Source organism: Platalea leucorodia, assembly GCF_965183815.1.
Source record: "Platalea leucorodia genome assembly, chromosome: Z".
In the NCBI taxonomy this organism is placed as follows: Eukaryota; Metazoa; Chordata; class Aves; order Pelecaniformes; family Threskiornithidae; genus Platalea; species Platalea leucorodia.
This window is the reverse complement of record NC_138858.1, coordinates 90,375,240-90,392,363: the sequence shown is the minus strand read 5'-3', so window position 1 is coordinate 90,392,363 and position 17,124 is coordinate 90,375,240. Positions and strand designations below refer to the sequence as shown.

Sequence of the window (17,124 nt, the reverse complement as noted above, 5' to 3'; positions counted from 1 at the left end):
AGGGGCTTTTCAAAAGCCTAATTCTGCTCCTATTAACATTAAAGCACCTTTAGGACAGTGTGCTGGACACTCGAGAGAGTACACAAAGGAGCATAGAGGAGCTTAACAAAAAGTGAAAAGCATCCATATATGCTGTATTGGTCTGACTGTTGCGATTTAGGGCTGTCATTGAAATCCCTGGACGTGCATGACTGCATACTTTGAACTTGCTTTTCACATGCATGGTCTGCAATTTTTGTATTTTTTTTTAAACAAAGGTGTTAAGACAGAGGTGCTCTGAAATCCAGCCCCAATATGCATGGTATTGCCGATGGAAAAACTCCATCAATTTGTATTATAAAGGTTTAATGACATGATAAACTTGGGACATGTTTGTCTTGAATTCAGGAGAATATGAGTGTTGTGTAACATGTTTTTGTGAGTGTTTTGAGATCCTGGATGTGATGATTTAGTTATAAAACCCACCTCTGCAGACTGCAAATACCTTCTTTTTTTTTTTTTTTTTTTTTCTTTTAGTCCTCTGCAATCGAATCAGCAAAAAATACAGCTCTTAAACTGGCTCTGAAGAAAGAGTAGGAGCTAAGCTTTGGAAAGGGAGTCTGCAACTCTCTGGATAAATGACATACGAATCACTAAGTCTGTAAAGCAAGGTGTATAAATTTTCCTGTTTTTTTAAAATGCATTAACTATTGTAAAGTTTGTAAATACCTTTTTAAAATATATGTAGTTTTTATGGGTGAACCAGTAAAAAAGAGGATATAAAAGTCTTTCGTACATGGACTACTGCGAGTGGAATTACATTCCAACAGTAAGTTTATTCTTGGTTTTTAACAAAGTTGTATCACTGTTTTATCCTGAGATTAGTGAGATCAGACAGTGCCTTTGTCCACGCGTTGTCTGTATGTGTGAAACAAAAGCTGTCACGTCCAAGTTTTCATTGCAGGACGCGAAGCGGACCCTATGCTGCTGAGTCCCCGCCGTGGACTAGAATGTGTTCTCTTTTACATATAAGCTAGTAATCTACACAACAATTATCTTCTTCTATTTAAATGCAACTTCATAGTGTTTATTCACATAATGCAATCTAAGCAGAGGCCATTTGAAGAGGAATTGTTTTTAACATAGCTTTGAAATTTTATTCTGGGTCCATTGTTCCATTTGGCTTTGTGGGTTTAAATCTTCTTTCGTCTGGCTTCTCCTTCGATCAGACTTTCCTGTAAACACACATCAGATATTTTTTTTTTTTTAAAGAGAAGAAATAACTTTGATGGTGGAATTTTAAAGCCTGGTCAGATGCTAAAATATTCATATTGTGGTCTCCATTGGAAGGGGGATTAGAATGACATAAATCTGACCCGACATGATATCTCTGCCACCTGCCCGTGGATCTGATCATACAATATAATGTAACTGACACTTATAATAGCCCTTTTCATCCCAAAATGCATGACCAAATTTACATCTGTTCATGCGTCCACCACTGCAGCAGTTCTTGGAGCGCAACCCAACAGCTGTTGAACACTACACTTTGACAGCAGTTTAGGACAAGAAGCATGAACGTGCACAAAGCGTCAGTATGTGGAATGTCTCTGTGAGCTTAAGCAGTTGGCCAAGTTAACCAGAGACAAGAAAGCTGCGCTTGCAAAAGTATTACAGGGTCACTATGGAGTGGCACAGTTGCCCTGTTACCATTTTCTGTTTACCTTAGTACTGCTCGAATGGAAACCATGTTCCTGTGTCACGTCCTGCTGGATCTGGTCTCCTACTTGAATATTTATTTACGTTGTTACCTCTGAGTTGAAAGCTTGAGGTGTTTTGGATAGATGTGCTGTCTGAATATGTTATTTTTTTTTTCCCCCCCTTTTGTATCTTAGCTAGGTGTATTTTTGTTTGTGCTCACTACCAGCTTCTCCAGGAAATGCTGAAGATAATTTGAAAAGTTTTTCCATGAAGTGGACCATTTCCAGACACCTCCCCTTTCATTGCATAATATTCCTGTAGCAACTCCAGGAATGGGTTACATTGGAAAAGCTGCATCTGGAAAAAGTCTAATTTGTTTTCAATGTCATTAAGCAGCTAGAAATAAGAAGGTGACATAGTTCAGGCTATGCTACAGGAATAAGACATGCAAATGAAGTGTTTGATGCAGAGGCTTAGAATTTTTTACATTTATGTACACGTTTACCGGCAGTTTCTGAGCAAACCTAAGAATGCGATTGGTGGGGGTTCCTTCAGCTCTGCAAAGAAAGGCCAAGTTTCCCTCAGTGAGCAGGAAGTATCAAGGACTCATTTCAACTATCCTGATAAATATTCTGGTATCTTTTCCTGCCTAACATAGTTGCTTGCAGTAAAAAAAAATATCTAAACATAGTAAGTTACTGTTGCTGGCTCTTCATTCTGCAAGTACTGTTATTGGACGCCAGAGTCATGGACAAAGATTCCATTTTATGTTCAGTACAAACAGGATTAAAGATTACCTTAAAAAAAATACTGGATTTTAGGTAGTTTCTGCATGAAAATCCAATGGAAGTCAGACTCTGACCTGTCTGCATTGCTGTTACTGAGTTCATGAGCCTTTATTCAGGCCAGGTTCCCAGTGAAAGGCTAGAGTGTTCACTTGAAACTTTTGGTCTTGGCTTCAAAAATGAAGTAGAGATTGAGTATTTCAACTTTTAGGACTGCTCAGAGACACTTTCCAGAAAGTGGTGACCATCTGGCCTGATCAAGGTGTTGCTATATTAATTAAAGAGCACATTTTTGCTTGAGAGTATTCTTTCTGTGGCAGTTAGTTTGTGTGTGAAGTCTCCGCTGTCATTGCATTAGAGCATCTAATGGAAAACACATTTCCCAGTCTAGGGACCTTGGGAGCAGCAGCTTCCATATGGCTTGATCCTTCAGCTGGCAAAGTGCGCCTTTGAAGTTAAGCATCTGTGAATGCTGCATAGATTTGTATTAAGGTAGAATGTGTTTGACTTTATTTTGGTTTTAGTTTAATGAGTAAGGACGTGACTACAACGGGACCAGAAGAATAATGTAGTCCTGTCCTAGGGCTGTAACTCTGAGGTACTTGAGAGTGATGCAGATAATAAGGGCAGAGCCAGTATTGCCACACGTGAACTAAACTTACATGCCGCCTCTTCCTTTTTGACCACCTTTTTTCTCTTCCCTCCATGAACTTTCCCAGCCTGGACCGATCCTCTAATATTCCCATAGTGATAAAAGAAAAAAATGTTACTTACCATGGCTTCCTTCAGATCACTGAACCTGGAACGCTGATACGAGCCTGGGCATTCAGCCTTCTGCACTTCCCTTAGTTTTTCCATTTCGTTTGCAGTCTGAATTGGGAAGGGATACAGCCTTTATGAGGGGAGATTTTCCTGCTAAAGCAACTCTATCCTACTTACAGATGAAGATGAAACTGTTCCACTGCACAATTTAAATTCACCTCGTTCCCAGGTGCTATGCTTGTGCTACAGCAAACTTAAAATCGGGATGGTAGAATTGCTGTTACGAGGGACTACACACGAAGTATTAGAAAGGATGGGAGAACCACTGGTGGACAGAACTTTTCACATTCGCTTTGTCATGTAAGTGCTTACCGTCTAATTGGTTACCACATGACAGCTGCCCATTGCGACATTCTCAGTGAAGTGGATGAATGTTGTCATGAAACAGCCCCTCAGAATACTGGCTGAAATTTAGGGAGAAGATGAAATTGGGTTTAACCTGGAGCTCAGACTTCCATCTCTCCTTTAGAGCAGGCTGCCCAAGCTCTCTGTCTGCAATACACGGCACTGTTCTTTATGCAAGGCTGTCAAATGTCATCTTACCCTAATGCCAATTACTTTCCAATTACTACTTCTAAAAAGTGTGTGTGTGTGTGTGTATATATATATGTATGTATGTACATTTGGAGGGAAAGAGACAGACACACATGTACAGTAAAGCCTATGTCAGCTCTTTTTTGCTTGCATCTTTTACAGATAAGAGATCCTAGCTAAAGCAACAAGGTTGTTTTACAGTCTAGAACCTACCTCTTGAAATGATTCTACTGGGTTTTCGGCGTTCCTTTTTCCTCCTGGTTGCAGGCCATAAGACCAGTGTTGAGCCAAGCAGATTTCCACAGACATGACAAACAGGAGGACACTGACAAAGATCTTCTTGGACTTCACCATCCTGTCAGAGAACAAAGCATCTTTCTGATCATAATGACATTACAGCTCCATTTTTATCTTATAGAATTACAAAAATGTTACATTTCTGAATCTCCAGTTCTGATCTTCTGCGCCCCAGTGGCGTTGTGCCTATGTGTGAGCCACAGCTGGATTTTGAGCCTCTCAAAGTGTGGATTAGCTCATTATAAAGAGATTTAACATCTGAAAAATTCAGATGAAGATCTAAATTAGGATTTTTGAACACCCTTTCAGAGTTTTAGGAATGTCTGGACCTCAAAGGTTCCATGAAGCTCCCTGTTGATATTTGACAGATGTGTTCAGTTTAGCTGGTTTCTGTTCCAATGTCCTTGCTCCTTAAAAAGTGTTCTTTGCAGTCTCTTCTAATGCAAGTTTCTTCTAATACAGGCATCTGTAAGCACTGAATAAGTAAAAAGGGAATCTGGTATATTGTTAGAGCACGTTACCTGCTTGCTGAGAGAGGTTGCAGAATAACTCCAACTCTTCTCTGTTCGAAAATGTCCTGCAAGTATGCCTGTCATCTCACTTTTTATATACAACCACCCCAACACGAGACCTTTCACAGCAGGTAACTTTATCTGATTCTATCTCACACGCTGCAATTTTGTTCTTAGAATTGCTGTAATGCAGCAGAAGTAAAGCACATAATTGGAACACCCTTGGTGTAGCTATTAAATTCAGCTGTTTTCTCAAAGAGCCATAAAAGTAACAGCCTTTCATTTAAGAGGCTATAAATCTGACATTCAAATCTAGCTGACTGCTGTTGCCCCGTGGAAAACACACAATCTTTTCTTTCGCTGGCTTCTAATTTTTCAGTAAAAACTCTTGGGTGAGTTTGAATTTGTCAAGGGGGGCTTACAAGAGTTGACATGAATGAGGAATTCAGTTCAGTCTCTGTATATCGGGCATGAAGGAAAACAGTCGTTTGGTGCATAAACAAAAGCTGATGATTGCACAAGTGCCCAGAACAATTTGCACGCTCCTTTGAACGTCCTTCTCCTTCATGTTTAAAGTGCCTTCATATTCTTTCCTCTATGAAAAGCAAAGTAGTATTAAACGGGTCAGATAGACAAGTATATTAGATTGTAAATATGCTGGGGAAGGGACCTCTTTGTTGTCATGGTGGGGTCTCTTTCATGAATAGGATTCCCAGACACTTAGATTATTTTGCGTTTTATACATACGCGTGTGTGTGTAAATGTATGCATCGAAGTACTTTGGGAGTTCTTCATTCTTGAGAGTTTATGCACTGCAGTTTTATAAAAGGGTTGATAGCTATTTGCATGCAGGAGTTAAATTCAGTAAGTTTGACTGCAGAAATCTGATTTTTTTTTTTTTTTTTATCCACCTGGCAGCTATTTTGATTTGCTATGCACTGTTTTATGTGCAATTGAATGTATCGTGTTTAGTGTTCTTCAAACATCCTCTCTTCCTGCCCCCATGACCTCTTTGAGATTAATGGATTAAAAGCAATTTAATAAGTAAATAATTTAAGGAGGATTTAGTGACTCTAGCAAAGAGTAATTCTTCCTGCTCTAATGCTCCTCCTACTCATGGCAAGAGTAGCCAACATTTAACTTCAGCTGATAAACTGATCAAGCTGTGAAAATAGTTTGTTTCAGTGGGAGAAATGTTACTTCAGCGTAGGCACATCACTTCAGAAGGGAGATTTGCCTGTTCCAGTGTTTTAAGACTCCTTCCTTCCTTGATGAGCCTAGAAAAATTAAGGTTATTTAAAGATAAACAGAAGAGTTTGTTCCTCCTGAGGGATGACATTTAAAGAGGGAAGGGGGCCTGCTTAGCCCAATAATTGTACCTCTTATTAACCCACCATTTTAAGCTGGGTTTAATGACAGCCTACCCTAAACGCCTTTCCACAACTATGTTTCTCCACAGGTTTCTGTTACAGCTACAAAGCTGAGCTACCAAAGCACGTCAGAAAGAGCACCTAACTGCCCTGGTTAGTGAGCTGTTCCGTGTCTTCTCTTAAACTCTAGGCCACGGTTGTAAGTTACATAAAGGAGCTGGGAGGTTAAAAAAAAAAAAAGATTACAGCTGGTTTTGGTTGCCCACAAATACTTTTTATGGCCCCGTGTACCAGAAACCAACAAACTGCTCTGATTTTGGCAGAGCAGAGTCTGGATGGAAGCCTGACCCGAGGTCTGGGAGTGCTTCAGTCTGGGCTTGTCAGGCAGCTGCCAGCTTTGTGCTCTCAAGAAAAACCAAAGCGTAAAGCTGGGTTTTTATCACCTGGCCTCTCTTTAGTTTTCAGACACTGGAGTATGGTTGATGGAGACTTTTCAGAAGAGCTCCCAGACCTTCAAGCGCACTAGTTTTTCTCTTTTGGGGAAGAGAAACCTTAACGCCTGCCAATGCTGTGAAGTACCTACATGGAAGTCAAGGACCTGTCAGGAAAACCTGGGTTTGTGGATTCCCACTGCCAGAATCAAGACCTCTCTTTTATCAGACGTGTTGGAAAGGCAGATCCTAACCTATTGAGTCTCTTAGGCTTTTTAGACAGCATTCCTAACCCAAAGAAGCGTACTGGAGGTGAGACACTGAAGGAGGAACTAGATTTTTCCCATTTGGTTCTTGGGGTGCTCTACGGCACTTAGGCAGTGCGCTGTATTTGTGTTATCACTGTCGTGCCACAGGGTTTATGAGACTGAAATCATGAGCACTTTACAGACCAAAGTCAAGGACACTTTTTTTTTTTTTTTTTCCTTCCAGCAGTGCTTTAGCACTTCCTTATTAAGTGAGACACGGTTTAGCTGCTTGTGCTGTGTGATGATAACCTCTAATGTGGAAAAAGTGTTTTAAATAGTGCACGTACCTACGTAAATTGTGGTTAACTTCTGAGTCCAGCTATTTTATTAAGCAACTATGAAGGGTGGGGACAAAGAAAAGCTGAGAAGTGTTGCAGATGAATGACAAGTCAAAAAACACCCATGAAAGTTCTCAAACTGAGTGTATCAGAAACACTGCAGCGATCCCCACAACGCAAGGTACGCTTACTTTTTTTCCTAGCAGGCAAGCTTTAGGCTTGAAAGCAAAAATTCTTTTGCTTTCTGCCGTAGTGCAAATTGCCTGTGCAGAAGTAAAGACATCTAAAACTCAGTCTTCTCATAAAGTAAGTACTCAAGCGTGGATAATTCCTAGTAGTCCATTTGAGAAAGCACTGGTTACACACAAATCCAGGCTAAGGTGACAGCCAAGGTCTCACGAAGAGCAAAACCAACTATAGCTACAGTATTTTTAAGTTTGTATACAAAGAGCTATCAAAGTTAAAAATGGCATTTTCTTCTAACTTGCTGTCCTTGCCGTAGAAGTCAGGTAAGATTGAGATTGTTTTTTTAAATTAAGACAATCAAGACACTTTTTGTATTTCACACTTTTATTAATGCAATTTAAATTAGGCTGGAACTTGCAATTTCTGAATAGGCCACTTTGGGCTATTCATACAGCTTTGTCATAGCAAAAGAGGTACCTTAAATTCATCTGTGAATGAATGATGCCACATGCTGTGATTATTCAAAACATAGTGCTTCAGTGAAAGTTCAAATATATTTTATACACAGTGATTATGAAAATAATTTTTTCCATACAATATTTTACTTCTGCCAGCTACAAAATATGATAAAGAAAAATAATTCATTTATTTCTCTAGCCCTAGGAATCTTCTTCTACTGCAACATATACATCACTCTCAATGAAAGCGATGAGGTGGGAGAAAGGACTCAAAAATCAGGCTGAAATATTTCCCTTGAATCTATAGGTGTATTTCACCAAGAATACAGTGTTGTCCTAGAGCCAGATCAAGAGGCCTGGGAACCGGGAGGAAATCAAGTCCCAATTCTGAACCACATGGCTACGGGATTTTGAGTCCCAGAAGTTCATGTCATATGCCTGAGTCAACCCAGCTTGAAAATAAGGGAGAATCCTGCAATTCCCCCCAAACAAATCATATACTGGTCCTGAACTAGTATTTCTAGATTGATTGCAAAGCAGCATTTGCATAACAGCTACTGAGACAAGACGACTTCTGTTCAGAGGACTGAAAATCTGCGCTGCAAGTAAAAGGCAACCCACTGAAGTAACTGTGGAACTCAAACCGCTGCTACCAGTGTCACATTCTCTAAGTTTTGGGATACACTGGTTCTTAACTTCCAGTGATAGCTGTATTTCCTTAGATTCAAGGTTAGTTTTAACTTTGGGGTGTTTTAAGTAAGCATCTGAGGTAAGAGTTTTTGATGCACCCTTTTTTATTTTTTTTTTGGTATAGTTTCTTCATGTGCTTTTTGATTGCGTATAAAATAAATGTTTTGTTAGATGAGAACTAAATTGATACTACAGTGGAAACGGCTTATTAGATGAAGTACACCACCACTTAAAGAGATGCTGGGAGGCTTTCTGCACTGCAGAAGTCGCACAGTTCCCTATTTGCTCACAGGTAAAGCAGTTGTGGAAAGGGCACTTTGCCCTGTGCAAGACGCTCTTACAGCCACTTTAAGCAGGCCCAAAGTGGAACACTAAGATCTGGCTGGGAAAAGGATTATGCCCATGCTTTCAAGGATTCAGTGTACAAGAGTATTTGCATAGTACATTGAGGGGAAACAGGTGCCATTTATTCATATACTGGAGTAACGACGGGAGGATGGAGCACGTGCTGTGGCCCCAGTGCTTATCTCTACTTTGGTGACAGTATTGTATTTTCCTATGTACAGTAAATTCTCCACAAAGAATGAAAAAACAGGCGCTCCAGTTTGGAGTGGCTAGGACATCTGAAAGCAAGAGAATTTTTCTTACCAGCTGTGATTGATAGTGCAATTTCACACTAATTTGGGAAGGATTAAATAAGCCATCCAACTTCTGAACAGGGATGTTTTAGTTCTAACGAGATCTGCTGTGTATGCAGATCCCTTCAGGGGAAGCAGCTTCCACTGCACATTTTAGAAGATGATAAAGCTGTTCTTTACCTGCATTCAAACTACTACAAGGCAATATATTATTACCCATGGTGACAGTTAACTACTGCTTTCACCCCAGAAGAAGAGAGTACCTGAAAACATCCTGTGGACATTATCTAAAACCACATCTGTCATTTAATACACTGGGCATGAATGAAGAAACTAACTGTAAATACACTAGTCTAACTGTAAACCTGAACTTTGTTGCTACTATACATGAATAACATTTTCTATTCATATTGCAGCTACAGATTAATAAATAGAATTGCATATATTGTGCTTTATAAATTAAAATGCATTCCAAAGTGAGGCAATGCTAAACAATGAGTCTATTTAACCCTCCCCCAAACCAGCCCCACATTCTGGTTCGAGAACCAGCCCACTTCCTCACTCTGTTCACAAAGGTAGAAACAGACGCTGTTTCTACCTCTGAAACAAAACCTCCCTCCCCCAAAAGTGATCAAAGAAGAGTTTACTTAGGCACTACTGCAAATGTAAGTTGTCTAATAACCATTACTTCTAACTTAATAATTGGAGGAGGTGAAGAAAGTCACAATGTTTTGATTCCTTCCTCTTCGGCATATTCTCTTCCCTATCTGACGCTCTGGGACATGTGCAAAGGTGTCAGCATCTCTTCAAAGATAGCTCCTTTTACATTAGATCCCCTCAAATTAGCTTCTTGTAGATCACAACCTGATAGATCACAATTCTAAAGGGTAAAAGAAAAAGTAAACGTTAATTGAATATACCCAGAATGTAGTTCAAAACTTTACCTAACTACAATTATACAGAAATCACATATACTTTGTGAATTTCAGTGTAAACTTGTAGTCTGTCACTCTAGTTTAGAGTTTTAATTTCTTCTTGTAAGAGAGTAGTTCCTTATCGCAGTAACAGCTAGATTTATCTTTAAGTTGTTAGACTTACTTACACTCTTTATATCAAATTATGTTCCAGGAGTTACTACTGCTTGCTGAACAAAGCTAGAAAGAAGCTGCCTCTTGCAATCTCACCAGACATATTACTCTGAATACTTCCCTAGTACTTGAGGAAGAACAGCCATGTACACAGCTTGCAAAATGAGCTAGTTTGTAAGTAGTAGAGGCAGCAGCGTATCCTGTGCCACCAGTCAGGTAAGATTCCGTAATTACTCTACAAATGATGTCCCAGAATAAAAACAACCGACCAACCAACCCCAGGCAACTGTATTTCTCTTCAGTTCTTCAGTGATGGCATGATCTCAGACTAAGAGTAAAGTTTAGCAGTATTTCCGTGCATCGCTTTTGAGATGATTCAAGCCATTCCTGTGGCTTTGAGATGCTGGCAAATCCAAGACTTTAGACTCATCTTCCAAACTGAGGCTAGAGCGAAATGTGATTCCCTAGATCATCCATATCTCACTAAGTCTGAAAAAAGGCTAGTGCACTCTGTCTCGTTTGAAGCTGAAGAACTCGGCCAAAAGCCAGCAATCCCCAAAATTTTATCAGTTGACGAGTTAGTATATCAAATGAATCATAACTCACTTCCAAATCAGTTCCTGCCAAAGTTGCTCCTCTAAGATTACAGTTTTTTAGTTTGGCATTTTTCAGCGTTGCAACTCTTAGATTAATTCCCGTCATTTGACTGCCTTCCATGTCAACACCTTTCAGGTTAGCACCTAAAACACACAAAGAGTAGTTTTATGAGGAAAAACCGTCAGAAACACAGTAGCTCCAGAATGATACTTCCTCAGAGCCATGTAAATTGATCGAGGTCAAGGTAGAACTTAGAATTGAATGATTAGACAGTCACACACTCAGTCAGGTATTTGTGGCCTCTTCACACGAAAACGTAGGTTGTACAAACCACAGCTAAGCCTTTCACTTGCCATGTAGACTTACAAACACACCGTTCAGTTTCCACACAGTACCTAACAACTTCTTACCTTCCAAATTAGCTTTAAGGCCTGACGGATCTTCAAAATTGCACCCTTTTAGAGATGCTCCTTCTGCGTTGGAACACAGCATCTTTACCCCTTGAAGGTTTGCACACTGATAGAGATAGACAGGTCAGTGAGATCCATAAAAGTGCAAAGATGAACAATACCGAAAAAGATCAAAGTATGGTTTTCATTTCTGTTTTGGAAGTGAATCCTCTTAAAGCACAACAGCCTTGTTACTGTGAGAAAGTGTAAGAACTTGCTGTACTATTACTTCTCTATCATCAGGAAGGCAGATAATTCTCATCCGCTGCCCTTTTTTTCCTTTTTTTAACTTACGATAGCTTCAAAAAGCTTTTGAAGTCATTTAACTAGAACAATTGCAGAAAATATTGAAGAATTACATGTTTTACACTTATCTGCTTGTTCCAATTCTTCTTCCCTTAAAGTAACTAAAGGTCAGCCCAGACTTTCCAAGACGCAGCAATTCTTACATCAAGCACTGATCCAGAGAGGTCAGCTCTTTCGAGGTTTGCACAGCACAGGTTGGCGTGCGCTAGGTTGCAACGGCTTAGGTTAGCCATCTTGAAGTTTATGTATCGAAGATCTAGACGTGAAAGATCTGCTCCACTGAAATTGAGACCCTAAAAACAAAATGGTAAGCCCCAAAAGGTTACAGAAGGTGTAGCTCTGAACAAAAAATAGTTAAGAGAACCGTGTACATGTGCATGTGTATATAAATACACACAGATAATAGATATATACACACAGATAAACCCACCTATTCTCCTACGTAAGATAACGAAATGTAAATGCAAAGCTACCGAGCATTATCCTTGGTTATGCTAGGGCATTTTACACTTAAATAGAAGAGCTTTAAACTGCTCCTCCAAGAAACCTTCAACCTAAAGAAGGAAAGCAGCCCAAACAGCACACTTGAATTTCATGTTAAGGTCACTCTGCCACAGCTTGGAATCTAAACTCAATTAAAAAGCAGGCAGGGTGGGGAAGCACACATAGTTTGAATTTTGGGTTGTCACATGATGCTGCAGGATATTTCACCACCAGACACCAACACTACAGATCAAGACAAAGCCTGCATTTTCGCACCTGACATCGCAGCTCGGACTTGGTTGGGGTTGCCAGCAGGAATCGGACAAACTCCTTTCGAGAGATAGGAGAATGATCCTCAGCTGGCTGTGAATTCTGTTGAGAGAGTTGTTTAAAAGCTAATACAGATAGGACTAAATTATATGTTGCCTGGAAGAATAAGACACGTGCATTCACGTATTAAAGAAAACGAGTTACCTTAATAGCTACTTCTAGATGTTCAATTAGTGAATCGATACCAAAAAACCTGGCTTCTTCCAAAACACCTAACAAAACAAAGCAGTATTTGTTATTTACAGGGAGCTGTTAAACAAGAGAGCACTCTTTTTCCCTTACTGGAGAAGGCAGGGTATAGCCACACCAAGAAGATGCCAAAAAGTTTGGATTAATCCATCCTTACTATTGGAGAAGCATCAATTCAATTGACTTTCCCTACTTGTTATACCTTTTATGCGTATTAGCTATACTAACACTGATGAATAGATCACTTGTTAAAGTTTAAGGAGTCTCGAAGAAATGCATGAACTAATAAAACTGACAACCCCATACATTATATTAGATGTAACTGCATAGAGGAAAAGCAAGCTTGCTTGCAGCTAAAAGGAAAAAATAATTCAGAAAGGATGTTTCCAATACCAGTGTTAGGTTAAAGATATCAAGTCCAGAATTACAGCCAGATGTTAATCCAGCATGGAGAATTTTTAATGCTCTCAAGATAAGTAAGTTTAAACAATGTATCTTCATTAAACCAAGCCCGTGGAATTGCAATGCTTGAGAATAAATTCACCAAAGAAAAACCCCAAACATTCAGATGAGCATACAAAAGTCCCACTGACTTTATCATGTTTACCTGGGGGCAAATTTTAACTTCTAAAGAGTAATCATTTAGGAGATGTTATACAGGTAATACCTACCTAGCAAATTAATGCCATCATTTACAATGAGCTGTCCGTGACGCAAATAGTTCAAAATTGGTTCAAAATACTCTGGACTGCGGTCAATTAGGAATGCTCCTCTATGATCTTGCTTATTTCCCCAAGCATCTGTTTCCACAACATATATATAATTAAATTTGATATATTAATAGAAGAGCATTTGCTTCAGTTTCAGATTTTTATTACCAAAGGGTACTGGATTATGAAACATTCCACTTGAAGGGGCGTTTCTTAGAGAAAAGGAAGGAAAAGCGGAGTGGGGCGGGGGGCGGGAAATCACCTTAAAACAAACTCGCTCCTGCTATAATTAACTAGAACATTTTATCACGTCCATAAGAATCATTGCTAGAATAAAAGCAGCATTAAGATTTTAGTCTGCCCCTGAGGCTGTCTCGTCCAGTGTTTGCTCATTGATTCTGTTGACAAAACTGAGCAAGATGCAACAATAAGACAAACACCTAAAATCAATCAAACAAACAATGAAAGACTCCAAAATATTAACTATGGTTGGAAGTTATATTTTCAGTTTGTGAGATGACAAGCATTACATGGGCAACGGAGAAATAAACAATTATAAAAGGAAGATTATATGTTCTGCTTTGACACTTTAACATACTTTTGGTATTTTAACTTATGAACAAGAGTCTCAACTTGATAGTGCCATTTGCTAATTTGTTAGTTAAAAAATAAAGTTTATTTCAATATACTAACCTTTATCTTTAAACATGTGGGCCAACATACTGTCAGGTTCTTTGTTAACCAAAGTGCTCCTAGAAAACAAAGGCAGCACAGTTTTATTTTTACAATGGAATGTTTTGTTCAAGAGACAAACTCGCTGGTTGGAGTGCATTTTCCGCCCTTGACAGCCTGAAGGTAATAATAACGCTGTGTGATATGCATTCCAACAGCTACAGCACTGTACTGATTTAAAATTTCATATAATGTGATAGCAAAATACGTTTCTGACCTGAGGTATCGTAAAGGTATTTTAAATACACAGCACTTTGTTAACTGAAATATTCCAAGGATAAATCCAGGCCTTGTCAGGCCTTGTGCCAGCTTTACTTCATATGTAAACTGTTTAAGAATTAATTTGTTGCAAAATTGTGATAGCAGATACAAAATACAGAGAAAGTTGCAGAAGTCAAAGACCTCCTCCTCCATAGTACGTTATTTTTCTAGCTCTTTTGCAAGAGCATCTGAAGCCTCACCAACTGAATGTACACTACCAGCTGCTCTAACTACTCTACCGAAATCAAGTCCTTTAAGAACAAAACCAACTAGTTGCATTTTTACCGTGTAGTGGTGAAGTATCGGCCTCCAACATTGAGTGTTAACCAATCTGTGTGTGACCCTGTTAGTTCTTCATGAGGTCTCCCATCAGTCTGAGGATCTACACAGACAAGAAAGACACAGTAATTATTAGAAAAATTGTGAATATTTCTGAATCCTCCATATGGTAACAGGTATCTTCTGAAAACAGCAGAAAATAAAATTTTAGATTTACATTAAAGCAAAACAAAACCTCTTTCCATTAAGCAAAAGGTTAAATACAAGAATTACAGAGACTTACCAATGAACGGTTCCCCTTCACAGACAAACAAAACATCATCGTCCCTGAGAGAGGAGAGGGCAGGGCGAAGAGAAGGAGGAGGAAGAAAAAAAAAAAAAAAAGAAGATTAATCGTAATTTCTTGTTCATCTCATTGGCAGTGGAAACCCCTCCTGATTAGTTTCAGGTAAGCACTAATCAGCTGCCATTAGTTAGAACGTCAGTATCTGTTTTTTATCTTATTTTTGCAGGTTCCAGTGGATTGTAATATGATCGACTTCACTAGAGGTGTTATCTGTATCAACCAGGCAGGGCTCGCTTCTGTTACTCAACCAGCTCAGTTTTACAAAATAGTTGCTTTTCTCCCCACTCTGGGAGTATTCTATGAAGCCAAAGCAATGCTAGAGTTTTTGTCTCCTTTTCAAAAAAACCTCATCCAAGTCCTGTCTAGAATAATGGGATTTTCCCGATACCTACTTTGCACTGTGAAACAACACGGGAGGATGTTAAAAGGCATAAAATGCAGCTTGTATCAAGTTCTGGTTCATCAAGACAGAAATGCTTTGAAGTTCAAAAGACAGTATTATTTTTCCTTGAGGCATGAAAGCATCTTTGGGCAGACTGGCTGGAAATGATAATTTCTGGTTTTAAGGAAAGCACTGGTTATTGATTAAGGTCAGAGGATCAATAGGCTAGTAAGTCTCTTAATCCGCATCTGTGATTCGACTTTTATTGGATAAGCCTTACCTAATCAAAGCGATATCATCAATGAGTCCACCTTTTCCATTGTAAACACTGGTCGCTTTTATTCCAAGCTTATTACTAGCCACAGACAGCAAATCTGATAAAGTCCCATACACAGCCACAACCTGTGGAAGAGAGAGGTGTGTGTTCATATAGTTTCTAGGCACTGTGTTCAGAGTTTCTGCCATTTCAGACTTACTGCCAGGGCTATCAATATCTTCTTATGGGGAAGGGGGAGGAGGAAGATATATGTATGGATCTTTACTAAAAAAGGAAGCAAACAGACCAACTTTGATGTCAGAAACATAGCTGCCTTAGAATGGGGTGCCTTGCACACCTCCCGCACAAGACTCAACGTACTGAGGTAGCAGCAGCAGTGAAAGAATGAGTGTTGGTACTGTAACAATATTATGATTCAAGTATTTATTTCTCTAGAGAAACACTGCTACTTGTTCTGTTCAGGTCTCTCCCGAATGTATTTCCTGCTCTAAAACCAAAAATTAAACTACAGTGGCATAAACTGTCTTCACTCCAGAGATGCAGATGGGAAAGATCAGGGCTCATGGACAGCATTTAGTAGAACTGCACCGCAGGGCCTTTTCCTATGCCAGTTGTGCACTGGTTGGGCCTAGAAATCTTAACTATTTTCACTCTTGAGACATTACTGCATCGGTTTTAAGCAACCGAGCAGAGTTTAAGCCAGATTATTCACTGGCTATCCACTAGTGTCCGTACGCGGTACGAGTTCCACACGGCAGAGACCTGACACCCTGCAGCACTCAGTTGACACGCTTCCCGCCGTCACCTATGGCATGTACAGCAGGGCCTGAATCAATCATGACGCTATGAAGGTGACTTTAACCGCGACTCCAGCACGAAGTTCTTGGCTGGTCGCGATTCCCCTCGGCGTTCACATGCAGAAAGGGCAGCAGCCGCCGAGCGTTATTTTCTGGTGAGTAGCACCCGCTCCCCGCAGGCCGTGCGAGGCTTTCGGGCGCTTCAGCAGCACAAGCACCAGGCCCCGGCAGCCACCACCGAGCCCGGGGAGGGGGCGGCGGGAGCAGCCAGGCTCCGCTGCCGCAGCCACGGGCACCGCGGCCCTGAGGGGCGGCTGAGGGCTTCTCCCTCCCGCCGAACCAGAGGCGGGAACCCCGCCCGCGGCGCCGCGGCCCCATCGCGGAGCGGCGGGAGCCGAAACACGGGCACCGCCGATCCGATCCGATCCGATCCGATCCGCTCCCCCCCCCTCCCCGCCCCTCACCTTCCCGTTCCGGGGGCTGCCGTTAACGAACAGCGTGACCCGCCTCATGCTGCGGCGGCGGCGGCGGCAGCCCGCTCCTCCTGCCGAACCCGGAAGGCAGCGATCGCTGACCGACATGAGCCGCGGCCAATCGCGGCAGGGCCGCGCCGAGCGGGCTGCCCAATAAGAAAGGCGCTCCGCCGGAGTGGCGGGGCAAGGGCGGGTGGGAGGGTTGGGCGGGGAAATGCCCGCGGAGCGGAGGGGGGCGGGCCGGCAGCGGCGCTGCCGGTAGCCAATCAAGGGAGGAATAAGGCCCTATATTAGCATAAGGCGGGACTTGGAGTAGAGTCGGCTTTGATTGGTGCGGCCTGTCACGTGGGCGCGGTTCGTTGAATGGACTTTTTTTTTTTTTTCAAAATGGTACTTGGGCCCGGCGGCAACGGTTCGTGATCCCTCCGCGCGCAGG

The 17,124-nt window shown here is 41.0% G+C and overlaps 2 protein-coding genes across 3 annotated transcripts; both read right to left on the bottom strand.

Moving 5' to 3' along the window:
• Nucleotides 1-1,172: 1,172 nt before the first annotated feature.
• On the bottom strand, nt 1,173-4,175 carry LOC309602224 (progonadoliberin-1-like; the record flags this gene model as incomplete). The annotated part of the gene is made up of 3 exons (XM_082335615.1): nt 1,173-1,214; nt 3,240-3,335; nt 4,035-4,175. The coding sequence occupies 3 exons, from the start codon at nt 4,173-4,175 to the stop codon at nt 1,173-1,175; spliced, it is 279 nt and encodes a 92-aa protein (XP_082191741.1).
• Nucleotides 4,176-7,590: 3,415 nt separating this feature from the next.
• LOC309602822 (BTB/POZ domain-containing protein KCTD9) lies at nt 7,591-16,762 on the bottom strand. 2 transcript variants are annotated; one of them, XM_082336800.1, is made up of 12 exons: nt 16,680-16,762; nt 15,422-15,543; nt 14,697-14,740; nt 14,420-14,516; nt 13,835-13,893; nt 13,103-13,231; nt 12,387-12,454; nt 12,189-12,284; nt 11,573-11,722; nt 11,085-11,190; nt 10,684-10,817; nt 7,591-9,869 (listed from the first exon to the last, which is right to left on the bottom strand). In XM_082336800.1, the coding sequence occupies exons 1-12, from the start codon at nt 16,725-16,727 to the stop codon at nt 9,753-9,755; spliced, it is 1,170 nt and encodes a 389-aa protein (XP_082192926.1). In that variant the 5' UTR covers nt 16,728-16,762; the 3' UTR covers nt 7,591-9,752. The 2 variants fall into 2 exon arrangements, with proteins under 2 accessions (XP_082192926.1, XP_082192927.1); XM_082336801.1 differs by lacking the exon at nt 13,103-13,231.
• Between the last annotated feature and the right edge of the window lie 362 nt (nt 16,763-17,124).

Excerpts from the sequence above, each read along its gene's own strand:
- LOC309602822 (XM_082336800.1), bottom strand. The coding sequence starts at position 16,727 with ATGAGGCGGGTCACGCTGTTCGTTAACGGCAGCCCCCGGAACGGGAAG. Across the intron at positions 12,455-13,102 it reads TGATGGCATTAATTTGCTAG|GTGTTTTGGAAGAAGCCAGG; the intron begins GTAGGTATTACC and ends TTGTTTTGTTAG. Across the intron at positions 12,285-12,386 it reads ATCTAGAAGTAGCTATTAAG|AATTCACAGCCAGCTGAGGA; the intron begins GTAACTCGTTTT and ends CTCTCTCAACAG.